General features: G+C 44.7%; 1 protein-coding gene across 2 annotated transcripts in view; it reads right to left on the reverse strand.

Moving 5' to 3' along the window:
* Positions 1 to 1,082: 1,082 nt before the first annotated feature.
* Positions 1,083 to 19,079, reverse strand: part of DUSP8 (dual specificity phosphatase 8) — a 100,815-nt gene continuing 82,818 nt past the window's right edge. For both annotated transcript variants that reach the window (XM_033928008.1, XM_033928009.1), the window contains 4 exons: positions 10,860 to 11,026; positions 7,155 to 7,314; positions 4,049 to 4,172; positions 1,083 to 3,200 (listed from right to left, as the gene is read on the reverse strand). In XM_033928008.1, the coding sequence (XP_033783899.1) occupies positions 2,099 to 3,200; positions 4,049 to 4,172; positions 7,155 to 7,314; positions 10,860 to 11,026 (1,553 nt within the window). In that variant the 3' untranslated portion in view covers positions 1,083 to 2,098. The remainder of the gene's footprint in view (positions 3,201 to 4,048; positions 4,173 to 7,154; positions 7,315 to 10,859; positions 11,027 to 19,079) is intronic.

The following is a 19,079-nucleotide window of genomic DNA, read 5'->3' on the forward strand; positions in this document are numbered from 1 at the left end:
CTGAAGGGGATCCAGAAACATCCAAGCTAGCCGGCCCTGCTTTCAGTGACAGTATCTACAGCCACCTTCACACACTTTTTGGCCATCACTGGAAATCTGATGTTCTCAGTACTTGAATGGATCCACACTAGCTTATGAAAGAGAAGATACCGTACACAAAGGTCTAGAAACCGTCATGGTGCTCATGCTGTTTTGGCTCTTAGTATGTGCTAAATAAAACTGATGGCTACTTAAATGGTTTGAAAACCTCAAATACTTCATAATTTAGATCATAAATCCTATATTTGGGGGCTACCAGTCAGTTATTGGCACCTGTCAGTCAAGTTCACCAACAGGCACATCTGAGTATGGCTAAGTCTCCTAGAGCAAAGCCAAGGGAAACCTTGTTACCAACTAAATGAATACTTTATGGACCAAAATCAACTTTCTGTTTTTCTAACATAGCTTAAATCGCTAACCTGCTGGTTTATAACATAATTAAGACTCATTAAAGCTGTCTTGCTGTTGGCTAATCTTCTACAGAGAATGAACAGAGGCATAGGAAAAAAGTGCCACTCTATGCACAAAACACAGCAAACTTCATTAAAAAAATGAGTAACACACAACCCAGGTAGGTTGGAGACAAAAGACAATACCCAGGAAGTGCACAGAAATCCTTTGATAACTGTTGTGTGCTACAGGGCTTTCAAAATGTCCTTGGATGAGATCCCTATGCCTGTTTTTATGTTTAAAAAGTAATTACAAAAATAAACCCCCCCAAACCTTCAACTATGTCAACTGAGATTTCAATCAAGCTAAATAGCGCTCTCTTTGAGGTCTTGGAGGGTTATTAAAGCTGCCTTCCCACTGGCTAGTACCTCTGTGTGGACTGAACTGTAAAGATTTTGATAGTCACATGATGCCTTCTGACAAATCACAGCGCTTGATATTCCACCCCCTCCCCATACCCCATTTTATAAATACAAATTAAAGCATTAAACAAACATGTAGGTGAGGTAACACCCGTGTGATCTTCAGGGATGCATCAGCTCATTGAAGAAAAAAAGTGCATTTTTGTATTATTAGATTTTTTTTTTTGGGGGGGGGGGGAGGGGGAGGAACAAGACAGGAGAGACCCAGTCCTTATGAAATGCCAGAAAAGGAAAAGTAGTCTGGTATTGCTTTAAAAGTTCATGTTTTCCATTTTAAATACCATACAGTAAAAACAGAGTCTGAGAACGATGCTTATGTCCTCTCTGAAATCATTGCCAGAATGAACAGTGTCAATAAATAACAAGAATAACAACAACAAAATCTGGAAATATTTACGTCTCGATAAAAACTGCAAGTAAAACTGTTTGCCTTTCTGTGCTGTTATATATTATATATATATAATATAGATTTATATATGGATAGGGAGACAATATGGCAGCATATGGGGTTAGCCATGGAAACCTGCTGAGCATGCTCAGTGTGCTGGTTGGAAAAAAACCCAAAAAGGAACCTTGGGAAGAGGAGCTTATACAGCATTCATTCTGTCTGCATCTAACATTCAGAGCATAATCATCTCCTTCATCTCCCTGTATAGGGGGTGATATGCTCCTCCCATGTCTATCCTTCTTCACCTTCCTGTACTTCAGAACTCCTCCCACTTTAAGTAGGGTAGGCGTGTCACTGTATGCTGTCCCTCATTCACTGTCCATACTGCTCTGAATTCTAAGACCCCTGAACACTGACCTCCCTGAACTTGTACCCATTGCAAGCTGTAAATGTCACCTCCTATACAGGAAGTATAAAGGTAATGCCAGGGCCGGGGAGAAAGTTCACAATTATCAAGATACAGACTCCAATTCTGATGCCTGTAGACTTGTGCTCCCTTTATAGAAAACCTGTTCAACGCATAACATCAAAAATAACTGATAAAATGTGAAAGGGATCTCTCTAGCTTGCAGTGCTAGGAGTGGAGGGGGGGGGGAGTGGAAAAGAGAGCTCCAGAGCATGTTCAGTCAAGCTTCAGGCCTTTAGTTAATAATCTTCTGCAACTGTTGTATATTATCTCTATAAATAATCCCCCTCCCTCGTTAAATACCCCTATGGTTTCTGCACTGTGATGCAGTTGTCAGGAAACCTCGATGACCTCCATGCTTCCTGAAAAGCTCGACTGTTTACCAATTTTGCCAAGGTCTTCCCGGGACCTGCTTTCCGACATGCCCTCCTCAAACTCCATCTGACAGCTCCGCCTCTTGAACTGTTTCTCGCCGGCGCCATCCTCGTGCCAGCTCCGCCGAGCATCTCGTTGCTCTGGCCTCTGCTTGTTCCTCAGCCTGATCTCACAGCTGGTCTGCAGTGCTCCACAGCTGAAAGAGGAGTAGGAGGCAGCACTAGCAAACAATGTCCCTGCGCCGTGGGATCCTGCCGAAGAGTCTGCACTGAAGTACACGGATGGGGTACTGGGGGTCTCTAAGTGGGTGCTCCACGCACCAATGCCAGCTGAATCTAAGGTATTCTGATGGGTTAGGGCAGGCAGGCTCAGTCGCAAAGTCTGTTTGAGACTGTCCTCCATGCCGTTACTCTTGTGCACAGTGCACATGCCAGTAAAGTTCAGGCTCAGTCCATGGGCTGGGGATCCTGCCTGGTGCCTGTGCTTTCGTCTTTGTCGCATCTTTGCCTCTAATAGCAGGTCCGGCCCACTTGCCCAATCTGGGCTATCTAGCACCGGTGAGAACTGGCACAGACCGTCAGATCCTGAGGAGCTGTCCAGCTTGCAGAGTTTGGGAGTTTCGCCCACATTGGCCAGGCCAAGGGAATCCTGACAGGCACTGGGAGCATAGGCTGATTTTATGTCCAGTGAGAAGGAGCGTTTCAGTCGGTTGGTGTCCTGGATGTGCTCTGAGGATAAGTGAAGGCTACTAAGGCCTTGCTGTAGCATAGCTGGAGACACAATCTTTGGGACTGCTGTTGTTGACCGTTCAGGTTCTGCCCAGGAAAAGGCAGAGCTTGTGCTTTTCAAGGCCTCCTCGGCCATTTCTGAGGTAGCGGGTGTGAGGCTCTCAGGCACCTCTGCTTTTTCAGGCTGGAGGTCTTTGTTGCCTCTCTCTGACTGGGCGCGCAGAGTCCCAGCAGACAGGGCTTTTAGAAGCTTCAGGCTTCGCTCGTACTCTAGCAGCTGACCCAGGAAGTTGAAGTTGGGAGATATGGACGGCCTCCGGTCTTTCACAAACCTAGACATGGTACACAGACAAGAGGTAATTAGACTCTTACATGGACTTGATTTAAATAAATCCCTTTTTCTGTTTGTTCCCACCTAACTGTTCCATGCCTCCATTTCCCTTCAAATCACTGCCTCATTCACTAATATTCTCACTGACATCCAATTTTACAGTGTACAAATATTGTTGACTGCCCATTGCAGTATCACAAGATACAGCCTAATGGTTAAAGGCAAAGAGTTTTGACAGCGAAGATTAAAGCTCCAATCTCACCTCTAGCTCTCACTCTTAGACAATGAACCTGTCACTTAACTTCCCACCTTTCTGCACTCCACTTTGGGGACAAGGTACGTCTAGCCTTATTTTGTTCATTGCTGTGTGCTCTAATGCAGTCGGGTTTTCAGGATAGCTCTAATGAATATGCATGGAGCAGATTTGCTTGCCTGGCACCTCCATACTATGCAGATCTCTCTCATGCATATTTATTAGGGTTATCCTTTTTATGCAAAAAGTAATGGCTACTCATTATAATTATGAAATATAATCCCCTTGTGTAAATTAAAACAGATCTACTACTAGTACATTTATAAGATGGGTTGGGATGGGCATCAATGGGGACTCCACCAATATGAAACATGAGGATAATGATGGAGGGAGAAAGAAAGGGGCGATATAGGGAGCCAACACTGTACAGATCATAAAAAAGAGGGAATTTGAAGACTAGATAGTAAGACCGAGTCACCTTTACTACCAGAGTAGAGCATTCCAGTGTACAGAAAGGATATACTTCTAGAGTTTAACTTCTTTTTCCTACCACTGAGAAGGCAATGCTGCTTCTCTTTTGCTAACATGTGATTTACCTGTAGGCGTCATCTGAAGACATGCCCATGGTCTTCATAATGTAAGCGATGGCAATGGTAGCTGACCTGGAGATCCCTGCCAAGCAGTGGACCATCACACGGCTGCTAGACACCTTAGCCTTGTCTGCAAGACAGTAAAAGATACAAACAAGAGCTACCACTAGGATCCTGAGACAGTGAGCAGGAGAGAGGCTCTTTGAGCAAAGGATAGAGCAGTGGTCTCAAACTCAAACCCTTTGCAGGGCCACATTTTGGATTTGTAGTTACTTGGAGGGCCGAAGAAAAAATAGTTAATGCCTTATTAACTGTTAAAGGAAAGATTTATAAAATATAAAATTTTACCTCATGCAAAATTTTAATAAGATAAACAACGTCAGAGAGGCTTCCGACACAGGCGCTGATCACACGAGGAGCCGCCACCCGTGGCTTTGAATGGAAAAAAGACCGCAGCAAGGGAGCTGACTCTCGAATATCGCATCCAGACCACGGGCCACAGAATAGTACCTGGGGGGCTGCGTGTGACCCATGGGCCACAAGTTTGAGACCACTGGGCTATACAGAAGGGAGAACTAGCAGTGATCAAAGATATATTTGGTAGGACCTTAGCTATAGTAACAACATAGGGTAATACGGGTAATTGTAACACTCTACAATAATAAATTTGAGAAAATTCTGCATAGAATCTACAAACACTTTTACAAACGGAGTCTCTCATTGAGAATGCAGGGGCCTCATAGACTTTGCACCTATTTTGCAGCAGGAATGTCAAAGTGAAATCCCCACACCCTGACGGCTGACTCAGTCCCTTTTCAGGGGAACTCCACATTTTACCATGTACCTGCTTAATTACCCAGATAAAATTATAGATAATTAGAACAATTTTCAAATATGATCTGTCCATGCACATTGCATATACTTCATAGAGTCTATCACAAGATTTATTCCCCCTAGAGCTTATATTAGCAGTTGGAAGACTAGTGTTCAGCATTGCATGGCATTCTCTGTGCTCTTTCCAATAAGTGTATGATTATTACACTTCAGGCTATATCTTGCTGTGCCATCTGATAACATCATGGGCCACTCTGATAACTCTAACTCTGACCATGAAGCTCACACTCTTCTCTTTCATAGTAACATAGTAAATGACGGCAGATAAAGACCTGAACGGTCCATCCAGTCTGCCCAATAGTCACATGCATTTTAAATTCTTGGTTAAATTGTCTTTCTTTCTTTAATATTTCTAGGCCATAAACCGTAGAAGTCAGTACCCCTCCCTCCCCCCCCCCCCCCAGTGCATACTTTAGGTTCCCACTACAGGAGTTGTCATCAAAGCTCATTCTAGCCTATCCTAACCATCCACCCGTTTGCGGGATACAGACCATAAAGACTTCCATCAAAGCCCTCCCCAGCCCATCCTAAACACCATATATGGGACACAGACTGTACAAGACTGCCCAGTTCTGGCCTTAGTTTGTTTTACACCCTTCATTTTCTAATTAGAGATCATCTGTGTTCATCTCCTCCACCTCTCTCGGGAGGACGTTCCAGGCATCAACCATCCTCTTAGTGAAAAAGAATTTCATAATGTTACTCTGAAGTTTACCACCCACAGCCTCAATTCATGCCCTCTAGTTTTACCATTTTCCCTTCTCTGGAAATGATGTGTTTCTATATTAATATCTTTCAAGTATTTAAACGTCTGTATCATGTCTCCCCTGTCCGTCCTCTCCTCTAGAGTAAACATATAGAGTACAATCTCAGCTATTCGGCATCTATGGGATAACTTTTTTTCTAGTTAATTGAGAGTGTGTTAGAAACTTTGACTAACAGAGTCTCAATTCCCACGCCCTGAACCACCATTGCAGCAGCGATCCTGAGCTGCAAAGCCCTCCACCTTCCCTCAAGCCCCTTAGTGGCAGAAGCAGGTGGTGTCCTGAGCCACGAATCCCCTCGCTCCCTTCCTCACCCGAAGCGCAGCCGGTCAGCAGGAGGCAGCCTCAAAACAGGCTGCTTGCGACCAGCCCCGGCAGGGCTTTTCCTCTGATGCATCAGAGGAAAGGCCCTGCCGGGACTGGCCACAAGCAGCCTGTTCTGAGGCTGCAACCTGCTGTTTTGAGGCTGCGCTCAGGTAAGGGAGGGCGGGGGTTTGCAGCTCAGGACGGCTTCTGTCATTAAGAGGCTTGAGGGAGGGAGGAGGGCTTTGTGGCTTAGGATTGCTGCCACGCTGGTGCGTCAGGGCAGGAGGGAGGGGAGTTCTTCTCTCAGCTGCTTGGGGGCTAGAGTGATGGAAGTGGGGTTTGTGGCTCAGGACTGCCGCCGCTTGTAGTTCTTCGGGGCTAGAGGGAGGGAGGGGGTTTACAGCTCAGGACCACTGCCGCTGGTGCATCAGGGGCCTTTTTTTTTCTTCACCAGCAATTTTTTTTTTTTTTTTTACGGTTGGTTGAAAGTGCCGGTTAACTGTAGTGGATGATCTGGACAGGAGGGACAGGGGAGGGGAGATATGATACAGGAGGGACAGGGGAGATACGATACAGATGTTTAAATAATTGAAAGGTGGTTATATAGAAACAAATCTTTACCAGAAAAGAGAAAACAATAAAACTAGAGGGCATGAATTGAGGTTGCAGAGTGGTAGACTTACGAGTAATGTCAGGAAATTATTTTTTTCACAGAGAGGGTAGTTGATGCCTGGAATGTCATCCCAATGAAGGTGGTGGAGACAAACACAGTGATGGAATCTAAAAAGGTTTGGGATGAACACAAAGGATCTCTAGTTAGAAAATGAATGGTATCAAAAGTAAAATTTAAATGGTTGCACGTGTGTTTGATATGTCGAGTGATGCTTAGATGGAAACTCTGGCTGGAAGACCTGAATATGTAGCGAAGAGGAAGGACAGGAGAGAAGAGGAAATGATAAAACTAGAGAGCATGAATTGAGGTTGTAGGGGTGGTAGACTTAGGAGTAATTGGTTTTCACCGAGAGGGTAATTGATGCCTGGAATGCCCTCCTGAGAGAAGTGGTAGAAATGAAAATGGTGACGGGATTCGAAAAAGTGTGGGATGAACACGGAGGATATCTAATTACTTAATGTCGCCAGCTTCTCACCTATAAACTCAATACATGCATCCAGCCAGGGCAGCAGCTTCTCACAGTAGTTATCGTTGACAGGAATGCGCATGAAGTGGCTGTCACAGACGAAGTCTGGTTTGGGGCATGTATTGCTGGCATTGAGGACATAGGTGATTCCATTTTGGGTCATCAAATCCTGTGGATAAACAGATAAGAAAGGCTTAAGTCAGCAGGAATCCCCTCCTTTCTTATTCAAAGATGGGGGGGGAAGGATTTCAAATCACAGGGTTTAGTCCCAGTTGGAAAACAGATGAGGTTTCCGGAATACGCCAGGCAGCTCTCCACAGCATCTCTCTCAAAATCCCTCCTTTGGTGCTGCTTCCAAAGCTTTGATGGGTTAATTAGTGGGCTTAGCGGAATTTATTCTCCATTCAAGCAGCCACTGACCACATGCCATTTGGAAGGGGAACCAAGGAGGACCAGAGAAAAGAAATAGGCCAGATAAATGAAGGGATGTTCTGCTAGGCAGTCCTTTTGGAAATTCCCCCCCCCTCCCCACGGATCTTTTTAACTAGACTCAGCAGCTGCTTGCTGCTGGTGGATCCATTTTTCTCCCTCTGAGCGGGACAATACTGAAGGAATGGCCTGTCCTGATTAAAAGAATTCTCTGCATTTTTCTCTCTCGTTTCCGTTTACTCCCGTTGCGTAACTTCTGCTCCCTTAGAGTCGTCCCCCTCCCCCCAAATCACTGCAGAGCAGATCAGATTGCTTCTGCTGGAGGAATGTCCTCGCTGGAATTTAAAACATCTAAATCTTTATTTTTCTCAGTAATGATTTCACACTGAAAGCCAATGCCTCCATCACGGGCGCTTTGCACGCACAGTGACATCACTGCAAAAACATTTCAGCTCTTAAAGAAACAGCACAAGACCCCCCCCCCCCACCCCACTTGCTAGAACAAGATTTGGACAACTTCCCTCTTTCTTTTGCAACTGCAAGTAGAAAATTATTTTTTTCCAAACAAAGAAAGATTCCTTTCGTGCCATGTATTTAAACAGGTTTCTCGTTTCTTCTATAGGTCTAACTCTTCCCCTTCTACTCCCACTTGCCTTCTGACTCTTTGTAATGCTTCCCTCCTAGAGCTAAGGCCATTGTGGGAATACACGTTTTAGAACAGGGGATAAACTCGTCACTTGACCATCTTGCCTTTGACACTCCTCCAAAAGAAGGTCACACTGGGGCTGAGCCACAAGCTAGGGTCTCAAGGGGGCTTCTTGCCTCTTTTCGGTAAGGCATGAACACTTCATCTCACTCACCTGGCATACAAAGCCACATTAGGCTTTTTTATCGTTGGCCACGGCAGCATCAGCTCTGATGCTCACAGAATTCCTATGAGCGCTGGAGCTAAAACCACTGCGGCCGGCGACAATAAAGCCTAACACGACTTTGTAAAAGGGCCGGGGGGGGGGGGGATAGTGATCAAGACTAATTTAATGACATGAGAGATATACATAGCCATTTCAGGGTTTTGTTGGTTTTTTTTTGGTATAATCTAGTCTAGCCTAGTCTAATCTTCGATTTATATACCGGGTCATCTCATGATAGAGCTCGACTCGGTTCACAAATAATTAAACTCAGGTAACACAAAATGTGAACATAAGAAGAAAGTGTTAAAACACTATTAGTTTGTCGATTCATTACGACATTGTGAAAACAATAATGTTTTTAAAACTTTACGGAATTGTTGTAGTTGACCTATTAATCTAGCAGAGTCAGGGAGTTTATTCCAAGTTTCTACCAGTTTAAACACAAGAGACTGGCTAAGCTTCCCAACAGATTTAATTCCTTTAAAAGAAGGGAACAATCCGCTATAATAAAACCCTTAGCTTGCATGCGCACTTCAAACTCTGTGTTCCGTGCCTCCGTGCTCCCACATGCGCAGTAGGACCCTGCGACGGTTTCTTTATCGGCCTCTGTTCTCATGCGCTTATGTGGCAATAGCTTCCCCCCCTCCCACGCCCCAGCCAGCCTGTGCCTCGACGAACGGAAAATGTCCAGGCCTCTAGGGGTCGAGGCACCGCTGCCAGGTGCACAGACAGGGACTAGCGGGGTTTCCACAGCCCGAGACTGGACCAGCCACAGTTTCATCAAGCAGCTGTGGGGCATTTGCTAAGCCGGCCCACTTTGATAATGTGAGGCAGGCCGGCCTAGCAAAAGCCTTGAGGTTGCCCGGCCTAGCGGATGCTGCACAAGGGGAGCAGGTAAGGGAGAAGGGGTACTACTGGACAGTAAGGGAGAAGGGCTACTGCTGGACAGGGGGAGCAGGGAAGGGGTGCTGCTGGACAAGGGGGTGGTAAAAGTAAGGGAGAAGGGCTGCTAGCACCCATTAATGTAACGGGGCTAAAAAACTAGTAGTTTTATATTTCTGTATAATTCTTGAGTGGCAAGATCTAGAAGTATTCCAATGTAAGGAGACAAAAGGGTCAAAAATTCCATAAAGAAACTTGAAGACAATACATGCACATTTAAACTGAATCCTAAAACGAACCGGAAGCCAGTGAAGCTTTCTCAACAAGGGAGAGACATGGTCGTACTTTCTCTTCCCAAAAATGAGTTAGCACATTACACCCTCCAAAATCCTAGCCTCAGAGATAGACCCGAAACTACTCCTGGGCCAGTGGGACAAGTGCTGGTGCACAGGGCCACGGCTAGGTAACAGGAGAAAAATGTAAGCCTGAGCTAGCAGCAGATGTAAAGCTGGGAAGAAAGCAGCTCTCCTTTGGCCTTAAAGGGCAAGAAGAGGGAGGATGAGGAGACAGCACGGGGTTCAAATGCGCATTAATGGACTTACTGATGGGTCTGCTTTTGCAACTGCAGTGCAACTAATTTTTGTCCAAAGGGACAACCCTGTCTCCCCAAAATCATTACCCCGAACAGGCTGCTGACCCATGATGTACAATCGAATGTGGACGCTTAGAGGGCTGGGGTTAACAGGGCCCTCGTTATTGCATCAACACAATTTAATAAATCTAGCCTGGATTACAATTCTGATTTGTCAATCATTTTTCATCAGTAGATGAGAGTTTAAAGTTTAATAAAAATTTGATAAATTGTCTAGCTTAAATTCTAGGCGATATACAATAATAAGAAAACCAGGGCATTACAAATTTAAAATACTGAACAAAAAACTAATAACAAAGACGGATGAACGAGGAGACAAAAGGGAGAAGGGTGAACTACAATAAAGTCAAGAAAAGAGAACAAGAAAAAGGGAGGGATTTCATTCAAAGCTGCCTTTACGGATTCCAGGAAGGGGAACTAGAGTCAGTGCTCAAAAGCATCTCTATATAGGAAACATTTTAAAGCTCCTTTAAATTTATCTAAGTTTGTTTCCTCCCTGAGATAGGGGGGCAGAGAGGCTGCACGGCTCGTGCTGAACATTTTGAGCGAGGGGAGAAAGAGTATATTTTGGGAGCTGTAAGCCACTAGGTTTCACAGGTATTATAGTAGAGAGGCAATGGTGACCACAAAACTGCCTGGCCACAATTCTTCTCAGTAGAAGAGGAATAATAACCAGAAAACCTGTGGGTGTGTGGTGGGGGGGGTGGGGATGGGGGTCCTCTGCTCTGCACTTGAAGAATCACGTCAGAGACAGCACAAATGATTCTAACCAAGCAACGTTAAATTACTTCCTAATACAGAGACACCGAAGTAAAAGTAAACCTGTGCACCAGTTCTTACCTTATTCAAGACATCTTTCTGTGAGCCCAGGTACAAATGCGGCAGGATTCGTGTGGGTCCCACATTGGCTACTGGGAGACAGGGTTGTGAGATGCTCATGGGCAGAATGGGGGCAGGCTTCCCCTCACAGAGTCCTGGGAAACAGGTTGAGAATGTGGCAAAACCTCCTGTAAGTCACAAACACAGAGGTCACTTTTTAGCTGAGAGAAGAGGGCCAAGTTGAAGTTTCTTCTCTATGTGGAAGCCCAAAAACATGCATCACACTGAGATCCAGAACAGACTACACTAAGAAGCCAACAGACACCCAACCTATTGGCCCTCATCAGAGTCTGGCATCAGTGAGGGTGCCCTACTGGAACATGCCCCAAACTGCAATGATGTTGCTCAATCCACAGACACTTGTGAGGGATCCCAGAAACACCTATCAAAGAAAGACCATCCCCAGTTCCCTCTAAGCTGAGCAGGTGTCCTCCAGCTGCATTGCTACCACTAGGGGGTGGAATATTTTCAGTCGCTAAGGACAGGTATGTTCCCTGGAGTCCTGCAGAACTTGCCTGTCCCTCACAATTGAAAAATGTGACAGTAAAACAGCACCCTCTATTGGTGAGACTGTGGGTGGAGGACTCCTGCTCAGCTTAGAGGGAACTGGGCTTCCTCAGAGACCTCACATCAAACATAGGGTTACCAGATGTCTGGGGAAATCCAGACATGTCCTCTTTTTAGAGGACTGTCCGGGTGTCCAGATGGATTTCCCCAATGAATATGCGTTGAAAGCAGTGCATGCAAATAGATCTCATGCATATTCATTGGGGAAATCCTGAAAACCCGACTGGAATACGGCTCTCCAGGACCGGAGTTCCCTACCCCTGCTTTAGTGTTTTGATGCTCAGGTTAGAACAGGGGTAGGGAACTCCGGTCCTCGAGAGCCGTATTCCAGTCGGGTTTTCAGGATTTCCCCAATGAATCTGCGTTGAAAGCAGTGCATGGAAATAGATCTCATGCATATTCATTGGGGAAATCCTGAAAACCCAACTCAAATACGGCTCTCGAGGACCGGAGTTCCCTACCCCTGCACTAAAGGCTTTGTTATCGTTTGAATCTTCTTATCTTTGTAAACTGGGATTTTCAGATTTGACAAATTAAAAAGAGAGAACAACTGCAGATGATGGATAGTGAAAGGCGTGCTTGCTTTTTGACTACTGAGCTGCGTTTTGAGTTCATTTGTACTCAAAATCAAGCCCATCCATTGCATTGATTAGCAATTGTATTCTATCAAAAATCTAACACCCCCTACTCATCTGACATCCTAGCCCTCTAACATTCTTTTTTCCTCCGATCTTCATCTAGCCCCTTCCCTGGAGTTCCTTTCTCTTTACAATTCCTGTAAACCGTGCCGAGCTCCACGACCATGGAGATGGTGCGGTATACAAATCTAAGGTTTAGTTTAGTTTAGTTTCACCATTGTTACAATTACTCAAACATCGCTTAAAGAACTTTAGATCATTTTCAAATTAAATTTTTTGGTTGGTTTTGCAGTTTTATCATTTCAGTTATAATGTGCTGTGAAAAACATTTGCTCCCCCCCTCCCCCTTTTTACAAAAGCATAGCACGTTTTTTAGCAAATTCCTATGAGCGTAGGAGCTGTTACCGCTGTGGCTGGCACTAAAAAGTGCACTCCGCTTTTGGGAAAAGGGTGGGGGTTGGTTAGTGTGTCAGAGCTCAAAAGAAGTTTGAGAGACGCTGCACTAATGGCATTCAGGCATTTTGGTGCTTTGCACATTCAGTTCAATACATACATCTTTAGATTGTAATTTTTTCATAATCACGCACATATTTTTCAGTTACTTCTGTACGTCTAATATGCAATTCTAACCACACCACAGCAGATGAATTGGTATCTTTGTCATCAATGCCATGCTAACCACCCTCAGTCTCCTTCTTGTGGAGCTAGTGCAGAACAGAAATGGTTACAATAATAAATGATACAGAAAAGCAAAGCTGAGCTGGGCAGGCTGGTGATGCAGTGACAGTGTTATTGGTTGTCAAGCGAAAGGACCTAGAGCGACAGATCTAAATCAGAGTCTTCCTTGGCTGCAGTAGCAGAACCCTTCCAAACAGTGAGATTTTTCAGACCATTTTTCCAGGGTATAAATCTAGAAGGTTTTAAGTATGGTGCAGTGGTTAGCGCTACAGTCTCAGCACCCTGAGGTTGTGGGTTCAAATCCCACACTGCTCCTTGTGACCCTGGGCCCTTTTACTAAGGAACGTTAACTGCTAAGGAACCCCAGGTACATTAGATAAGAGTGTGAGCCCTCAGGAACAGATAGGGAAAAATGTTTGAGTACTTAGGCTATATGTGGTATATAAATAAATAATTAGGGCAGCATTAAATGATATTGGCTTTTCTTTGGAGCCTCTAAGGAAGTCCCTGATTGGCAAGAGGCGGTGTTCGGCTGGAGGGAGCCGATGGTAGGAGGGACCGGGCATCCCTCCTGTCATATTTTCAGCATGGTGGGGGGAGTGTCGGGTGGTAGGAGGGAGTGAGCATCCCTCTTGCTATTTGTGGGTCATGGGGGGGGGAGGGAAGCATTTTTTGACAGGTCTCCCTTTTATTCATATTTTTATGGGGCAGATATTTTGCTATGGACAAAAAATGAATTTTTTTTTTAAAAAAAACAGGCAGACCAGTCAAAAAACTACAGCAGTCGGGTTTTAGGATAGTAAAACCCGATTCAAAATAGCCAAGCAAATGTTGGTGAATCAATCACTTGGCTATTTTGCACGGGGTTTTACTAATTTGCATGGGTTGGATTGGTGGGCCGTTTAGTGAATCGGGTGGGCAGCAGCGATCGTCGCTAAACCTGTGAAAGGTTTACTGAATCTAGTCCAAAAAGCGTAAGAATAAGAAAGCTTCCAAATGAATGTGACACACTCCTAATGAGCGAGATTTGGCGTCTCTGCAGTACTGTTAGTAATACAGTACTTGATTGCGTTCCTTGAGTTTCCAGTGTTTCCCAATACGCGGTGGGAAGAGTTAACACTTTCCAAACAATTGTCTTTTTCTTTCCTGCTCACAGGCAGACAGGCCCACAACATACCCTCCCAAGCTGTCATTTCCTATCTGTTTTCCTGCATGACATAAACTCTCAGATTGGGCGATGAGGTCAGAGGCACAGCACAGGTGCAAGGACTGTCTCCTATTACTTCTCCTCCAGGCAACTATGAAACGGGCCTAAGGCTGCGCTGTCTGGCGTGTACTCTCGGGGAGGGGCAAACCGAGTGAGAACTTGGGCTTCAGGAGTTATTCTGCATGAGGGAGACACACAGCATGCTGGACCACCTCAACCTAACATGTGTGTCACATGGCGTTAAGGAACATGGGAGGAAGAGTCACAAGCAAGCGGCACATTCATTGGTCATCTATACAAGTGAGAACAGGCAACATGATCTACCAAGAGTGTGCACTCACTGGAACAGTAGCTAGGGGACAGAACTGAACATATTCAACACTTTTCAAGAAATTCCTGAAGCAGCAATAATATCACGACCTCTTAGTAACACCAAAACCGACGATCGATCTACCCATTACTCACTAATAATAACAAAAGAACCTCCACTTTGACCACCTATCAACTCTACTACAAACCACCTCTCCCTCAACAACCCGCTAAATGTCTATAAGATCTACAACCTACCTCTCTAGCTAATCATTGTAACTCTGTTTTAAATTAACCTTTTGTAATCCACCTTGAACCGCAAGGTAATGGCGGAATAGAAATCCCTAATGTAATGTAATGTAATAATCCTCTGCTCTGAATTTAAACAGAAGGTTTCCTGTCCTTGGTTCAAAGAGAAAATTATTCCACAATATCCTTGAAAACTGATAAACTGAGGCAGTCCTGGATCTAGTGCATGCCAAAAGCAAGAGATCCTCAGGCCCTCCCTGCAAGTTAGCCTAGGTTTTTGTTTTTTTTTTTGGGGGGGGGGAATCTTTATAACTAATATGTAGATACGTGCAGATACTGGAGACTCTGCATATGTAAATATACAGCATGCATATTTATTAGGCATTTCCAGAAAACTAGGCTGGCTTAGTGGGACCTGAGGATGGGTTTGAGCATCAAATACTAGTTATGCTCTTATCTAAAGTTACACGCAAACTGAAAAACTAAAATTAGTCAGTTATTAACAGTACTGTATTCCTCATACACTGTTCAGCAATGTTTACGTTTAGTAAAAACTTTCTATGCCACATGACAGCCTAAAAAGGATCCACGCGGTTCACATTCATTAAGCAAAAAAACTTTCTATATCGACTAAATGTTAATGTCCCAGCATGACACGTTCCGATTATTCTACTGTGTTTGCTGCAGTGAGAAAGGTGAGGCAGAAGGTAACGAACACAGGTTTACTAAAAAGTCCCAGGCCTGCACATGTGACAAAGACGGAGCTAACCAGTGCGTTCATCAAGTTTCAAGTTGAATTAATTTTTACATATCGACCATCGACGTGCACCTGGTCGGTTTACAATGCTAAAAATGAAAGGTTAAAATACATTTTTGTGTAGGGGAGGAAATGTGAACATTAAATAGACAAATTACTTTAAAGGTTAATAACTATACATAAAAAAAAATAATGGAAAATAACATGACACCTTTTTGTAGGACTCACTGAACACAAAGAAGTTCATGGGATGTCAAAGGAGCCCTAAATAAGTTTTTTGACTAGTTTCAGAGGCCAAAACCTCCTCCTTTAGATCTGACAGTATCGTCTTGTTATAATGTGTGTTTCCTGATTTAAGGCCTCCAGAAACTAGTTAAAAATGTAATAAGTTAGTCCAATTAAAAGGTATCACCTTACTATGAGTACATGTGCATGCTTGTTTTGGCCCTTTGAATGTTACAAAATATAAAATGTGGCACCTGATAGAAGAAGGTTGGACAAGCCTGCTTTAAATAATTGACCTCACCCAGTGGCATAGTGAGAGTAGGAGGCGCTCAGTGCAGTGGCGTCCACTCACTCCTTCCCTGTCCCCAACCGTGTGCGCCTTCCCCCATACCTCTTTAACTCATCGCTGGTGTGAGCAGTATCTCCAACCTGCTACCCCGTGCCAGCCTCGGCTCTCCCTTTGACGTCACTTCCTGGTCCTGCGACCAGGAAGTGACATCAGAGAGAGAGCCGAGGCCGGCATGAACAGCAGATTGGCGATGCTGCTCGCACTGGCGAAGAGTCAAAGAGGTACAGGGTGGAGAGGAAAGGTGCTAGCACGCCTACAGAGATGTTGACCCACCTTCCCCCCCCACACACACACTTATTACATCACTGACTTCACCCTCTTCTTCCATCATGATGGACTCACAATGTAGCTGCTGCCGAACCAACACCACTGACAGCTGCTCTACGTACCAGGAACAGCTCCCAGTACTAACAACTGTCTATGATACAGCTGTAAGGCGGTGAATGCTATAGCATATAGTTTCCTTTTTGTGCCCCCTCCCTGACCAGAACTCTATTAAAAGCCAAGCACAGAGGAGATGACATCATCCCTGAAGCTGGCCGGGACTTGCTCTCTAATCTCTCACTGCATTATCTCTATCCGGCACTCTGCTGTCAGCAGCTCCACAACACTGCCACAGAAAAAAACAGCTGTGACCAGGGGCGTGAAGTGTGAGACAGCAACCATGGAAGAAGCAGTATGGAGAAATGCCCCCGGGGGAATGCAAGAGAGCGCAGCTCTGGAAGAGACGGTAGAGGAGAGAGGCCGAGGTGTGAGCTCTACATTTAGAACAGTGGTCTCAAATGCGCGGCCCGGGGGCCACATGCGGCCCACCAAGTACTACTTTGAGGCCCTCGGTATGTTTATTTTAATCACAAAAACAAAACAATTTCTTGATCATATGTCTCTTTAGCTATAGATGACAATATTATTGTTAAGACTTAGCCAAAAGGAAAGATTTATAAACCATAAAGAGTTTTACCTCCATGCAAAATTGTTATTTCTTTAATAAGACATTAACTATTTTTTTCTGAGGCCTTCCAAGTACCTACAAATCCAAAATGTGGCCCTGCCAAGGGTTTGAGTTGGAGACCGCTGATTTAGAGGGAGAAGGGCAAGAATTCATCCTTTGCAAGAATCAAAGCCGAAGTCACACATTTCAAGGCTGATAAGGTCCCTAAGAAAGGAAAATACAAAATGTTAAGAAAAAGAAATAACTCCAAAAGAAAACCAGTCACCCAGGCAAGGGACTGCTGGGAAGAGAGAGCCAAGTAAGCCAGAGTCCTGTACCTACAAGAGGCTAGTAGAAGCGAGAACAAACTCCGCTCAGTGGCTTAACTTCTGCAATGGTTGTTTTTCTGCCACGTGCTACACACCATCATCAGACCACCCTTATGTGTGTTACATCTAATAATTATCATTTGAAACTATAATAAACAGTGAAAAGTATAAGTTAACAGTGTGTCCCTTGAAGCACACGATATTAAGCTTTTCAACGGAAGGTCAAATATACAATAAATTTATCTTGCTGAGCTATTGGCTATTGGCTGCTTTTTTGGAGACAAATCGACTCGTGCTCATTTCAAAGCCACAAGACTGGCTCTACTGAGCTCGGTTTTGGAAACCACTTTGTCGTCAGGGACCTTACAATTCTTGAGATCCGGCCGGGAGAAAATTTGAAGTAATGTCGAAAACATTTGCACTCCCGGAGAAACCAGTGCCTGAAAACAGGCACTCGCTCTGTGGCGTCAGCTGCCTTAAGGGAGGCACCCACTTACAGAATTACCGTATAAGTGTTGCACTTCAACAAACACTGGCTGAATGTGACCTGACAAATTAAGGGCTCACTATCATTCAGCAGGGCTGGGATTAATGTGATGGATGGATTAAAGGAACTAGAAAACCTCCAGGATGCAGAGATCGGAGTATCTGGAAATTCCCAGATGCACTCATCTCTTTCTGCCTAATGGGAAAGTCCTACTGTATTTCCCTATACACTCCTGCAAGTACTCTGAAAAGTATGAGGAGAAAGGAAATTCCAGTACAACCAGTTACCACTTTCAATCTCAGAGTAACCCTCTGAAGAATGACAAAAATGATGATCTTCTTGCCTCCTCTGCAGTGCTAAAGAGATGGCAGTAAACAGGGAGTAGATGGTGATGCCTGGCCCTGAAACTAGGGTTACCACATGGCTCTAGAACATGGGTGTCAAAGTCCCTCCTCGAGGGCCGCAATCCAGTCGGATTTTCAGGATTTCCCCAATGAATATGCATGAGATCTATTAGCATACATTGAAAGCAATGCATGCAAATAAGACTCGAAAGGGTCCAGCGAAGAGCGACCAAAATGGTTAAAGGGTTGGAGGAGTGCTGTACAGTGAGAGGTTAGAGAAACTGGGCCTGTTCTCCCTTGAAAAGAGGAGACTGAGAGTGGACATGATCGAAACATTCAAGATAATGAAGTAGATAAAGACAGGTTGTTCACCCTCTCTAAGGTGGAGAGAACGAGAGGGCACTCTCTAAAGTTAAAAGGGGATAGATTCCGTACAAACGTAAGGAAGTTCTTCTTCACCCAGAGAGTGGTAGAGGACTGGAACGCTCTTCCAGAGTCTATTATAGGGGGAAACACCCTCCAAGGATTCAAGACAAAGTTGGACAAGTTCCTACTGAACCAGAACGTACGCAGGTAAGGCTAGTCTCAGTTAGGGCTTTGGTCTTTGACCTAAGTGCCACTGCGTGAGTGGACTGCTGGGCACGATGGACCAGTGGTCTGACTCAGCAGCGGCAATTCTTATGTTCTTAAAGCTCCAACGCCCCAAATACTTCATGAGGGGAAGGTGGTGGAATACATGTGAGGCACACATGAATCATAGCTATCAAGCACACGTGTAAGGCAACAGATATTAAGTTCCTCACATGAAAACCAGGATCTTCTGAGTCTAGGGGACAGCTGCAGCTTTGGAAGCACATCCAAACATAGGGCCTCCTTTACAAACACGCATTAACCCAGTTAGCACATTAATTTGAGTAAAAGGTCCCACTGAGAATAATGGGGCTTGTACGACCATGTATTAAATCATACAAATGCATGTTAGATAATAGGTCAGTTGCAAATAGAAGAATCGTGTTAACAGAATCTGGGCACTCTGAAATACCCATTCACTTGTGTCTTCCAAGTGCTAGAAGAGCAGGCAATATGATTTTGCACCTTATCCGCTGGCACC

Source organism: Geotrypetes seraphini, chromosome 19 (genome assembly GCF_902459505.1).
Source record: "Geotrypetes seraphini chromosome 19, aGeoSer1.1, whole genome shotgun sequence".
Taxonomy (NCBI): Eukaryota; Metazoa; Chordata; class Amphibia; order Gymnophiona; family Dermophiidae; genus Geotrypetes; species Geotrypetes seraphini.